General features: G+C 35.9%; 1 protein-coding gene across 7 annotated transcripts in view; it reads left to right on the top strand.

The window, feature by feature from the left end:
• Nav3 (neuron navigator 3) overlaps positions 1-14270 on the top strand; it is a 747532-nt gene that overhangs the window by 548562 nt on the left and 184700 nt on the right. For all 7 annotated transcript variants that reach the window (XM_031349800.1, XM_031349802.1, XM_031349801.1 and 4 more), the window contains one exon: positions 1952-2091. In XM_031349800.1, coding sequence (XP_031205660.1) covers positions 1952-2091 — 140 coding nt within the window. The remainder of the gene's footprint in view (positions 1-1951; positions 2092-14270) is intronic.

Below are 14270 nucleotides of genomic sequence, written 5' to 3'. Positions count from 1 at the left end.
TCTCTCTCTCTCTCTCTCTCTCTCTCTCTCTCTCTCTCCCTTCATCTCATTTTCCTTTTTATTGCTTTGATGAATGATCTGGAGGCTCTGGCTGCCTGGCAAATTGGGCTAATGAGAATAGCAAATGTATCTTTTTAATTTGTTTTAATTTGTTCTTCTGAGGACTGAAGATCACTTAGCTTCCTGGGTCACAGGAAAGATTAAAATGCATCTTAATTGCTTTCTAGAAGTGGGTCAAGTTTCATTGCAAACGGGGCAAGTTTGAGGACAAACTGTTTACACATGAGTTTGGAATGAATTTCAAAGTCTATGGTTATGTCTACAGAAATTGCTCTCATATTTATTGGGATTGGGACATTTGGCCCAATTAATTACTTGACTGTTTTCTGTGGAAAGTAGTCATTGGTACTGTAAATTCCTAGTGTCTGTGCTTATTATGTTGTTGTTACAACCCCTTGTTGAGCTATTTGAGAAAAAAAATAAGAGCTGGATCCATTTGGAAAAGATTCTAATCTTGTGTATGACACAATCCCTAACTAGCAAAATAGCTGAAGAGACTAGTTATTAGCCATATGTGTTTAAACTCTAAAGTATATTAAAAATTGAAACTCTTAACTGTCTGTAACATCAGTCCATTTATTATTTGTATTTTCCTGAAGCTCATTACATTGTGTGGTTCTACTGTTATAAAAGATACTCTTGTTTTAAGGCTTTGCTTTCTCAAGTCAGGTAGAATAGTGGAGATATGTTGAAACATCTGTTGTGTTAAAGAGATTGGGAATTTGGACATAAAACACATACAAAAAAACTATTTTAAAATTTTCATTAAAAACATCTGTGAAAAGATCAGCGCTGTATTTCTTAGGCTTTGGATTGATCTATCTTTCTGTTCAAACAATAAGTTTCAGTGCAGTATACAATCTCATTCACACGGTGGCAGCACATGCCCACAATGCTTTTGGTATTCATCTCACACATGTCAAAAGCTCTAGATTTTACTTCATGTGGATTGACACAATAGTAATGTAAACTAAAAATAGGTATAGTTCATGAAATAATTGACAAATAAAATTTTAAAGAAATACGTAATAAAATGTAAATTGAGGCAAACTGAAACTTAATGGTATTATAAAATAGTGTCAGGTTTCAAGCATCAAGCCACTCTGTTGATAATACAAATGGGGTGCATGTTCACATGACTTGTTCTGCAGGCACACAATGTCTTGAAACTGCCTTCATTTCAGGTATATTTCAACTGTGTTCTACTAACAGTGATTTTCTTCCTTGGAGGCTAGCATCCTGTTCTTGTCCTACGGGATGAGGTGGCCACAGGTGAAAAATCTCAGTCCCTTTTTTTTGATAAGAGAATGGGAGATTTTTGCGAAACAGCCCAGCTATATATAATGTTGACTTTGCTTGTGGCATCGAGTTTTAAAGTAACTTAGTTGCTCAGCTAGTCAAAAAATAATTGTTATTTGCCTTTTATTCAATAATGTTTGTTGCTGTTAATTTTTAAGACTTTGGAAAAACTACATTAGCTGAAAATATGTTCCAGACACTGAAAAGAAAATTTAAGCAACCGCATATAGCTAAGTAATATGATAGAAATTCTATAAGGTTAAATCTTAAGGTTTTTCCTTGTCATATAATTTTATGGTGGTTTCAATGTAAACTTATATTCATTTAAGTAAGGGTATTTTTATAGCTAAAGGCCACTTTATTTTATTTTTCCTATTTTGAGGACATTCTTATTGAAAAGCATTACTAGATATTTCTCACAGTCTCTTACTTTGTGTCCAGCTGTTTGTCACTCAAATTATCATTTTCTGTTGAGTACGTCATAGTTGATCCTGTATTGTGGGTTCCCTACCCCCGCTTCTTGCTCACATATCCCTTCACCTTAACTTCTGAAGTCTACACTAATGATGTAATGTTTCTCATGCTATTTCAGGCTTCCAGGGCCCTCTAGGGTGCCAGCTGCAAGCAGCAGCAACAAGGCTCAGGGAGCCTCCAATCTAAACAGGAGAAGTCAGAGCTTTAACAGCATTGACAAAAACAAGCCTCCAAATTATGCAAATGGAAATGAAAAAGGTAAGTGTGTATCTGTCACATCATCCTGCCCGGAGTCTAATGAATGTCTTGTGAATCGGCACACACTGCTTTTGATAGTTGAACAGTGAAGCAGCTTGGAGACGGGAATGTTAGCAGAGAAGTTTCCCAATCCCCACCATCATGAATTCTGGTTTCCTTCTGGACCTTTCTATTGTGCAGAACGTTTTAAGGGAATAAAATCTATCCTTTAAAATAGATAGTTAATTATAGACCCAAGCCTAAAATCTGTTTCACAAGAAATAGTTACCCCAGATGCATATAAATAGCATTGTTTTATGTCTTTCATGTTTTACGAAATTTCATCCTAAAATCAAAATGCTATCTCAAATTGACTTGAGGCCTTATGTCAGTTAACATATGTGACAAAATGTGGGGAGCTGTTAGGGTGGATGTATCCAAAGTTGAGACACAATGAGCAGGCTATAGTAGTGATATCTGTCATCCCTGTACCAGGAGGGTAAGGTAGGAGAGCTGCTGCATGTTTGAGGCCAGTGTGGGCCTATAGAGTAAGTGCCTAACTAGGCAAGATAATGGAGTGTGGCCATGTTTCAAAACAAGAACTACAATTAGCAGGTAGTTGTTTGTAATAAGCATCTGCCTTTGGATGTAGCAGTCATTGGAAATGTTATGACCTCAGTTTTCCCTAAGCATAAAATTGTCTGTATTTATGTTTTCTTAAAAAATACTTAATAAGAAATATAAAATCACAAAAATGAATATGTAAAAAAGACATGAGTATGGGTATACAAATGGTAGATTATAAATGATCTACATGTCACACAGTTCTCTACAATGTGCAAAACATGCATTTTCAAAGATACTGGCTTGGACCTGTCCCTTTTGAACCATGGACCAATTGAATGGATGTGTCCCTTATAATGGAATCCTGGGGAAATCAAGTAGTCGTGCTTTGTAAATACTGGGGATGTTAGAGGAGTGTTGCTAGACTAGTAAAACTTACAATTTCTGTTCATAGTACCCTATCTTATGTAGAAGAGTATATGAAATTAAAAAGTGATTCCTATATTTTATCAGTATTGGAAAACTTAATTTGAGTAGTCAAACCAAGCACATGCTACTTTGCACAGGTTCGATAATCACCACTTGTTTCAATATGTAAATAGGCAGAGTTCTCTTATTCAGACATGCATGGAGAGGTACAATCTTGAATGAATGCTTTTTGTGACAATCTTTCCTTTTGACCGAGGCAAATTTTAGAAGATTATAATTCCTAGAGAGCAAAGTAGCAAATCCCAGAAATACCCACCATTTTTAAGTCCAGTGGTGAGAAGGGACGAGGAGGTACAGTGTAAACTTTTTAAAATTGAGAATAAAGTCTTCTTTTGTAGAAAAGTGATTGAGCATTCAATGATTCATAATGACTTAGCAAGTTCAAAAGTTTAATCGCAAAGTTATTGCTGGCATAGAAGTGAGCTCAATTAGCTTTTAGACTATTCTGAAATCAACTTGTTTTTACATTCCTGTTTGCTATCTTAACCCATACATGATTACAACGAACAATTTGAAACAAGGAAAAAAGAATCACTGTAGAGATCAATCCAAAAAAGATTTGATTATCTTTTATGATACAGCTACTTTTCAAAACTCACATTTAATTATTCTTCTCTTACAGATTCAGTAATTTTTGAATATGTTTTTCCTTTTTATTTGAATTAAAGCATATTTCCAAATGTTTTACTATTTTGGTAAGAAAGGAAATGAGAAATAGAAACTTCAGAAGGAAATAAATAGTTTCCCTCATTTTTAATCTTAGAATCTGTTATACAGGTTCAAGCTAATTTTACAAATATAGTATATACAGTTTGTAGAAATAGCTTACAAACATTAGTGTGCAGGGACTACTATTTATTTAAAATACCCATGCTAATATATATATAAATATATATATGTATATATAAATATATATGTATATATAAATATATATTTATGTATTTACTTATATAAATGAATAAATGTATATATATGTGTGCATATATGTGTGTATATATGTGTACCATATAAATACTACATTAGCATATTAGTTTCAACACACATGCAAAGCTAATACTAGAAAAGAGATTTATAAGTAGTCTAGAAATTTTGATAAAGATATGTGGCGAAGTGTCTATATTCCTGTAATTTTAAAGTCTTCATTTCTTGTATCTTGAAGTAAAACTCCAAGACAGACAAACCCATCCATTTTCAAAGATGTTCAAGTTCTCATGCACAATCTTAACATTATTAATATAGCAATATGACTTATCACCACAAGATGGAGACAGACACAATGCAGTATGTGGCCTTGTTTGCTTAATTGAGAGAGCAAAAAAGCATGAGTATGTAGTGCATTCACTTTTCACTTTAAATAAAGGTGACTGAAATTTTCAAAACATTTTTGAAGCATAAATGAAGCAGGTATCACCTATCCCCTTTGGGCTAGAAGGTTATGGGAGAAGGATGTGCAGCTGTAACCTGAATCAGGAAGGATATAAGCTGCATTTTACAGATTTGTAGACATTTGTTGCACATAAAATATGGGCATTAAATGTTTATATATTGCCTATAAGTTTAAATATGCTCACATGATACAATACAGGCATCTGAAATCTTTTAGACTCATACAGTGTTCTTACTATTCGAGTTATTTATGCCATTGTATCCAATGCCATTTTATGATTATCTTGTGCTATTTTATATTTCTAATAAATTATCGTAAAGTACAAGGACAAAAAATAGTAAATATTACATTGGAATAAATTTTAACACAACCTGTCTCTGAATAAGTGATACAAACTTTAAATTAGGATGAATGGATTCAGTGGTTTGCTGTTAGGACTTTGTAGTGTTTTTGAGTCTTAGTTACCTTTCTGCTGCTGCAGATACCGTGATCAAGGCAATGCGTATAAGAAAGAGTTTACTGAGGACTTAAAGGTTTACAAGGTTAGAGTTCAAATCCATCATGACAAGGGGCATGGTAGCAGCAGACAAGCAGAGATGGTGAAGAAGCAATAGCTTAGAGCTCACAAATTGAGGCAACAACCAGGAGGCAGAGCTAGGGCAGGAAGGGCTAACCTGGGAATGGCATGGGCTTTTGAAACCTCAAAGCCCACCCCTAGTAACATGCCTCTTCCAGCAAGGCCACGCCTTCTAATCCTTCCCAAACAGTTCCTCCAGCTGAGTACCAAGTATTCAAATATATGAGCCTTGGGGATTCAAACAACCATATTAAAAGACATATCAATATTTTAAAGTATTCAAGTATTTTATTGAAAATAGATTCTTCTCTCAAACTATACTTCCAAACCACCATTTCCCTCCCACCACTCCTCCTCTTTTTCCCCCATACCCCCTCTTCCCCAGATCTATTCTCCTTTCATTTTCTCTTCAGAAAAGAGCAGACCTCCAATAGACAACAGACAAGCAGGACCTTTAAAAATAATTTTAAAAGGATAATCCATCTGCTAACAAATTGGTGTTGGGTGTTCCCAAGAAAGATAACAACTATATTTTTTTAATAAATGGTATGGTTTTATAATGAAAGAATTTAGGGTACATGATTTGAACATTATAAATAAGATGTTTACTTCTTTTTAGCTCTTAGAAATTAAAACATTTACATTTAATACTTTAAAATGTCTCATTTAATACTTAAAAAAATTGAGTCTACAAATTTAAAAAAATTGTTGAACAGGTAGCTTGAGACATGGGATTCATTATTACTCTTCTATGAATATTTAAGAAGATCCATTTTCAGTACCATGAATATAGCTTCATAAAAGAGCCTGGTGTGACTAAAACTTATGGTTGTTTTCCAATACTTCAAAAAAAATCTCAAAATAAAAGTAATTTTTGGTTTGAAGAATTAATAATTTGAGAAATCTCTAGAATTTGTAGGGTGCAATAAAGATTTATTTATTCAAAGCATGGTAGCATTATTTGAAATGATTGGAGGTGGAAGAATACAGGCAGACTTCCAAATGGTGTGACACCTAGTGGAATCAGTAGAGAAATGCAAACCTCACTTGAATATCCAACAGAATTCTAATACTCAAGCATTCCATCAAGTGTGTGCTCATTTCAACACATGAATTAAAATTGAAGCTCACCTTGTCATAAGGTATTACTTTTATAGAGGGATGTGATAGAAATGTTACAGTAGAATCCAGTGCCATCACTCTTCTATTCAAGTGGAATGTCAGGACAAATTTCTCAAAACAAATGGTGAAATGAAGAAAGCCTCTTTCCTTAAGCTTTCCAGAATCCTTCACTCTCTTCTCCTGATCACCTGCCATTCAAAAGCTAACAAAGAATAACACAGGATGATATCAGCATTTATCTGAGCCTATACACTCTAAAAGAGCTGGGGAAGTGGGAGGCAACAGGGGTTTGTTTTTGTTGTTTTTGTTTGTTTCTTTGTTTTTTGGAGGGGAAAGTGAGAATGGAGAAATTTACTTGTAAATAAAGAAAATATCTAAAAGAAAAAAAAAGAAAATAAACAATATTTTACCCAAATAAAAAAAAAAAAGAGCACTGTAGACAGATGCATCCTCTGAAGAAAACCACATATCTAATCACTAGGAATTAGATCTTTTGAGAACCACATTGTTATTCAATTGGACATACTCTTTATGTGGTTAGAAATGTTAAGAAATTATTTTTTGTTTTACTAAATCTGGGCAACACATTTGAAAGGGAATATCCAGTTATTGGAAATGTCATTTTCCCTTGTCTTGTGTGTGACCCAGTTGTGAGCTACATGTCTGAATTCTGAGCTATAAACCTAGATCACCTGGCACAGTTCCTTAGAGAGGAGTTTTTCCATGTTGCTAAGAGATTTGTTGCAGTACCAGAGGGAATGCCAGAGCCTTCTCACTCTTCTCCCTGCTGGTTCATACACTGAACGTTTACTAAAGCAGACAGCATAAAGCATCTTCTAGTGTAGAACCTTCTGACTTTTACTTCTAACCAACTCAGAATTAGTAGGATGGATGTCAAGGATCTAGTAACACATTGACTCAATGTTGTAATCCATTACACTTATAATGAGTTTTGCATTAGTTTTCTGTTGAAATTCAGGTACCTATGGTCAGCTAAGGTACCTGAAGAATAAGACATTCTTCTTAAATACATTTTTGCTTGGTTCTTTTTTCCCCTCCCAATTCTTGTAAAATGAATAAGGAACTAAACATTTTTTACTCTCCTAGATAATGCATATGTTTTAAGATTTATTTGTTTTTGTTTTATGAATATGAGTATTTGTCTACATGTGAATACATATATCACATGCATGCCTTGTACCTATGGATACCAGAAGAAGTCATTTGAAATCACCGGAACTGGAATTACAGATAGCTTTGAGCAGCCATGTGGGTCCTGGGAACCTAACCTGGGTTGTTGATAGGAACAGAAAGTGCTCTTAACTGCTGAGCAATTCCTTTAGCCTCAATACATGTTTTTTCCCTTTTTTTCCTTTTTTATATTAGATATTTTCTATATTTACATATCATATGATATCTCCTTTCCAAGTTCCTCTCCAAAATAAATAAATAAATAAATAAATAAATAAATAAAATAAAATAAAATAAAAAAGCAAAAGCAAAAACAAAAATAAAAAAAAAACCTGTTCCCTCCCTTCTCCCCCTCCTCACCAACCCACCCTCTTCCACTTACTGGCCCTGGCATTCCCCTACACTGGGGTATAAACCTTCACAGGGTCAAGGGCCTCTCCTCCCATTGAGGAGCAACTGGGAAATCCTCTGCTATATATATGCTGCAGGAGCCATGAGTACCACCATGTGTACTCTTTGATTGGTGGTTTAGTCCCTGGGAGCTCTGAGGTTACTAGATAGTTCATATTGTTGTTTGTCCTAAGGGGCTGCAAATCCTTCAGCTCCTTGGGTCTTTTCTCTAGCTCCTTGATTGGGAACCCTATGCTCAGTCCAATGGATAATTGTGAGTCTCTACTTCTGTATTCGTCGGGCACTGTCAGAGCCTCTCAGGAGGCAGCTATATCAGGCTCCTGTCAGCCAGCACTTGCTGACATCCACAATAGTGTCTTGATTTGATGACTGAATCTGGAAAGGCATCCCAGGTGGAGCAGTCACTGGATTGTCCTTCTATCAGTCTCTGCTCCATAGTTTGTCTCTGCAACTCCTTAGATGTCTGTTTTGTTCCCCCTTCTAAGAAGGAATGAAGGCATCCACACTTTGGTTTTCCATCTTCTTGAGTTTCTTGTGGTTTGTGGGTTGTATTTTGGGAATTCAGAGCTTCTGGGCTAATATTCACTTATCAGAGAGTGCATGCCATGTGTGTTCTTTTGTGATTGGGTGAATATCACTCAGGATGATATTCTCCAGATCCATCCATTTCCTTAAGAATTTCATAAATTCATGTTTTTAATAGCTGAATAATACTCCATTGTGTAGATGTGCCACATTTTCTGTATCCATTCCTCTGTTGAGGGACATCGGTTTTTTTTTCCAGTTCCTGGATATTATAAATAAGGCTGCTATGAACATAGTGGAGCATGTGTCCTTATTACATGTTGGAGCATCTTCTGGGTATATGCCCAGGAGTGGTATAGCTGGGTCCTCTGTCAGTATTATGTCCAATTTCCTGAGAGACCACCAAACTGATTTCCAGAGTTGTACCAGCTTGCAATTCTACAAGCAATGAAGGAGTGTTCCTCTTTCTCCACAACCTTTCCAGCATCTGATGTCACCTGAGTTTTTGATCTTAGCCATTTTGACTGGTGTGAGATGGAATCCCAGGGTTGTTTTAATTTGCATTTCCCTAATGACTAAGGATGTTGAACATTCCTTGAGGTGCTTCTCAGCCATTCAATATTTCTCAGTTGAGAATTTTTTGTTTAGTTCCGTACCCCATTTTTATAGGATTATTTGATTCTCTGAAGTCTAACTTCTTGAGTTTTTTTGTATATATTTGATATTAGCCCTCTATCAGATATAAGATTGGTAAAGATCTTTTCCCAGTCTGTTCATTGCCATTTGATCCTATTAACAGTGTCCTTTGCCTTATAGAAGCTTGTAATTTTATGAGGTCCCATTTGTCAGTTCTTGATCATAGAGCATGAGCTATTGGTGTTCTGTTCAGGAAAATTTCCCCTGTGCCTATGTGATCGAGGCTCTTCCCCACTTTCTTTTCTATTAGTTTCAGTGTATCTGGTTTTATGTGTAAGTCTTTGATCCACTTGGACTTGAACTTTGTACAAGGAGATAGGAATGGTTAGATTTGCATTCTTCTACATTCTAACTACCTGTGAGCCAGCACCATTTGTTGAAAATGCTGTCTTTTTTTTTTTCCACTGAATTGTTTAAGTTCTTTTGTCAAAGATCAATTGACTTTAGGTTTGTGGGTTCATTTCTGGGTCTTCAGTTCTATTCCATTGATCTACCTGCCTGTCACTGTACCAATACCATGCAGTTTTTATCACAATTGCTCTATAGTACAGCTTAAGGTCCAGGATGGTGATTCCACCAGAGGTTCTTTTATTGTTAAGAAAAGTTTTCACTATCCTAGGTTTTTTGTTATTCCAGATGAATTTGCAAATTGCTCATTCTAAGTCTGTGAAGAATTGAGTTGGAATTTCGATGGGGATTGCATTAAATCTGTAGATTGCTTTTAGCAAGATGGTCATTTTTTACTATATTAATCCTGCCAATCCATAAGCATGGGAGATCTTTCCATCTTCTGAGATCTTCTTCATTTTCCTTCTTCAGAGACTTGAAGCTCTTCTCATACAGATCTTTCACTTGCTTAGATAGAGTCACACAAAGTATTTTATATTATTGTGACTATTGTGAAGAGTGTTGTTTTCCTAATTTCTTTCTCAGCATGTTTATCCTTTGTGTAGAGGAAGGCCACAAATTTGCTTGAGTTAATTTTATATCCAGCTACTTTACTGAAGTTGTTTATCAGGTTTAGGAGCTCTCTGGTGTAATTTTTGGGGTCACTTAAGTATACTATCATATCATCAGCCAATAGTGATAATTTGACTTTTTCCTTTCCAATTTCTGTCCTTTTGATCTCCTTTTATTGTCTAATTGCTCTAGCTAGGACTTCAAGTACAATATTGAATAGGCAGGGAGAGAATGGACAGCCTTGTCTAGTCCCTGATTTTAGTGGGATTGCTTCGTTTGTCTCTCTTTAGTGTGATGTTGGCTGATGGTTTATTGCTTTTACTATGTTTAAGTATGGGCCTTGAATTCTTGATCTTTCCAAGAGTTTTAACATGAAGGGATGCTGTATTTTTGTCAAATGCTTTCTCAGCATCTAATGAGATGATCACATGGTTTTTTTCCTTTGAGTTTGTTTATGTAGTGAATTACGTTGATGGATTTCTGTACATTGAACCATCCCTGCATCCCTAGGATGAAGCCTACTTGATTTTGATGGATGATCGTTTTAATGTGTTCTTGGATTCAGTTTGCAAAAATTTTATTGAGTATTTTTGCATCGATATTCATAAGGGAAATTGGTCTGAAATGTTCTTTCTTTGTTAGGTTTTTGTGTGGTTTAGGTATCAGAATAATTGTGGCTTCATCGAACGAATTGGGTAGAGTACCTTCTGTTTCTATTTTGTGGAATAGTTTGAGGAGTATTGATATTAGTTTTTCTTTGAAGCATGATGAAACTCTGTCCTAAACCCATCTGGCCCTGGTTTTTTTTTGGTTGGGAGACAATTAATGCCTGTTTCTATCTCATTAGCAGATATGGGCCTGTTTAGATCATTTATCTGATATTGATTTAACTTTGGTACCTGGTATCTGTCTAGAAAATTGTCCATTTCATCCAGTTTTTCCAGTTTTGTTGAGTATAGGCTTTTGTAGTTGGATCTCATGATTTTTTGGATTTCCTCAGTGTCTGTTGTTATGTCTCCCTTTTCATTTCTGATCTTGTTAATTAGGATACTATCTCTGTGCCCTCTAGTTAGTCTGGCTAAGGGCTTATCTATTTTGTTGATTTTCTCAAAGAACCAGCTCCTGGTTTGGTTGATTCTTTGTATAGTTCTTTTTGTTTCCATTTGGTTGATTTCAGCCCTGAGTTTGATTATGTCCTGCCGTCGACTCCTCTTGGGTAAATTTGCTTCTTTTTGTTTTGGAGCTTTCAGATGTGCTATCAAATTCCTGGTGTATGCTCTCTCCAGTTTCTTTTTGGAGGCACTTAAAGATATGAGTATTCCTCTTAGGACTGCTTTCAGTGTGTCCCATAAGTTTGGGTATGTTGTGGCTTCATATTCATTAAACTCTAAAAAGTCTAATTTCTTTCTTTATTTCTTCCTTGACCAAGTTATCATTGAATAGAGTGTTGTTGAGCTTCCACGTGTATGTGGGCTTTCTATTGTTTATGTTGTTATTGAGGAGCAGCCTTAGTGCATGGTGATCTGATAGGATACAAGGAATTATTTCAATCTTCTTGTATCTGTTGAGTCCTGATTTGTGACCAATTATATGGTCAATTTTGGAGAAGGTACCATGAGGTGCTTAGAAGGTATATCCTTTTGCTTTAGGATAACAAGTTCTATAGATATCTGTTAAATCCATCTGTTTCATAACTTCTGTTAGTCTCACTGTGTCCTTGTTTAGTTTCTGTTTCCAGGATATATCCATTGCAGAGAGTAGGGTGTTGAAATCTCCCACTATTATTGTGTATGGTGCAATGTGTGCTTTGAGTTTTAGTAGTTTCTTGTATGAATGTAGATGCCCTTCCATTTGGAGCATAGAGGTTCAGAATTGAGAGTTCATCTTGGTAGATCATACCTTTCATGAGTATGAAGTGTCCCTCCTCATCTTTTTTGATCACTTTCAGTTGAAAGCTAATTTTATTCAATATTAGAATAGCTACTCCAGCTTTTTTCTTGGGACCATTGGCTTGGAAAATTGTTTTATAGCCTTTTATTCTGAGGTAGTGTCCGTCTTTGTCACTGAGGTGTGTTTCCTGTATGCAAAAAAAATGTTGGTACCTGTTTAAGTACCCAGTCTGATAGTCTATGTCTTTTTATTGGGGAATTGAGTCCATTGATATTAATAGATATTAAGGAAAAGTAATTGTTGTTTCCTGTTATTTTTGTTGTTAGACTTGGAATTCTGTTCATGTGGCTATCTTCTTTTAGTTTTGTTGGAAGATTACTTTCTTGCTTTTTCTAGGATGTAGTTTCCCTCCTTGTGTTAGAGTTTTCCATTTATTATGCTTTGAAGGCCTGGATTTATGGAAATATACTGTATAAATTTGGTTTTGTGATGGAATACTTTGGTTTCTCCATCTATGGTAATTGAGAGTTTTGCTGGGTATAGTAGCCTGGGCTGGCATTTGTGTTCTTTTAGGGTCTGTATGACATCAACCCAGGATCTTCTGGCTTTCATAGTCTCTGGCAAGAAGTATAGTGTAATACTGATAGGTCTGCCTTTATATATTACTTGAACTTTTCCCCCTCACTGCTTTTAATATTCTTTCTTTGTTTTGTGCATTTGGTGTTTTGACTATTATGTGGTAGGAGGAATTTCTTTTCTGGTCCAGTCTATTTGAAGTTCTATAGGCTTCTTGTACATACATGGGCATCTCTTTCTTTAGATTCGGAAGTTTTCTTCTATAATGTTGTTGAAGACATTTACTGACCTTTTAATTTGGAAGTCTTTACTCTTTTCTATACCTATTATCCTTAGATTTGATTTTCTTATTGTGTTCTGGATTTCCTGGATGTTTTTATTTAGGAACGTTTTGCATTTTTTGTTTTCTTTGACTGTTATGTCAATGTTTTCTATGATGTCTTTTGCACCTGAGATTCTCTCTTCTATCTCTTGTATTCTGTTGGTGATGCTTGCATCTATGGTTCCTGACTTCTTTCCTAGGATTTCTATCTCCAGAGTTGTCTCTCTTTGTGATTTCTTAACTGTTTTTTATTTCCATTATTAGGTCCTGGATGGTTTTGTTAAGTTTCTTCACCTGTTTGGTTGTGCTTTCCTGTAATTCTTTAAGGGGTTTTTTGTGTTTCCTCTTTAATGGTTTGTACCTGGTTACCTGTGTTCTCCTGTATGTATTTAAGAGAGTTATTTATATCCTTCTTAAATTCCTCTATCACCATCGTGAGAAATGATTTTAGATCCAAATCCTGCTTTTCCAGTGTTTTGGGATATGCAAGACTTGCTGTGGTAGGAGTACTAGGTTCTGATGAAGCCAAGTAGTCTTGGTTTCTGTTGGTAAGATCCTTTTGTTTGCCTTTTGCCATCTGTTGATCTCTGGTGTTAGATGTTCTTCCTGACTCTGCTGGAGCTTGTTCCTCCTGTGGGTCTGTAAGCCTGTGTCAGCCCTTCTGGGAAATCAGCTCTCTGTTGGTAAGTCTTTTGTGCAGAGGGCTATGGATCAGCCATCCCTCCTGAGTTCTGGAATCAGAGCACACCCTGTAGACAGGCTCTCTACTTGCAGGAAAGGTGCAGAGAGGACTATGGATCTGCTGTCTCTCCTAGGTGTAGATGAAGGTAGAAAGGAGATCTCACCTGAGTCCCTGGGTCAGAGCAAGCTCTGGAGACAAGCTCTCTACTTGCAGGGAAGGGGCAGAGAGGGCTGTGGATCTCCTGTCCCCTCTAGGTGTAAATGGAGATATAAATGATCCTGTCACAGCTGCCATGCCACTTCTGAGGTCTGTACCTCCTGGCTGGTCCTGCCTTAGAAAATCACCAGAGAGAAAATGGTGATCTCACCTGAGTCCCTGGGTCAGAGCACTCCTCAATGTATATGTTTTAATTATTATTTTAAATTACTAATAATTTCATTGTGCTTACCAGGGCTCTTTTTTTACTCTTTACTATAAAATATATCAGTATAATAATTTCTGAAATCTGAGTTTTCAACTGGTATGTTAGCCCAACTATGAGCACATATGAAGTAAGATTATTATACAATCCTAGTCAAATTTATTGCTCTTTATATGCATATGCACACATACTGAGGGATTCCATACATTATTGCAAATAGTAAAAGCTGGTTGGTGAACAGAAACATCTCAAATATCACATCCCTTCACAAAATAGCTCTCTGATTTTGCAAGTGGTACCAGCAAGCATAAGCATAGAGAACATTGTCTCTGTAATAGCATCCAGCATTTCTGTTGAGTCATTATAAAATAGTGGTTGGAACATTTC

This window comes from Mastomys coucha, unplaced genomic scaffold (genome assembly GCF_008632895.1).
Source record: "Mastomys coucha isolate ucsf_1 unplaced genomic scaffold, UCSF_Mcou_1 pScaffold4, whole genome shotgun sequence".
NCBI classification, from domain to species: Eukaryota; Metazoa; Chordata; class Mammalia; order Rodentia; family Muridae; genus Mastomys; species Mastomys coucha.
The sequence above is the reverse complement of the archived record's forward strand: the minus strand, read 5'-3'. Positions and strand labels throughout refer to the sequence as shown.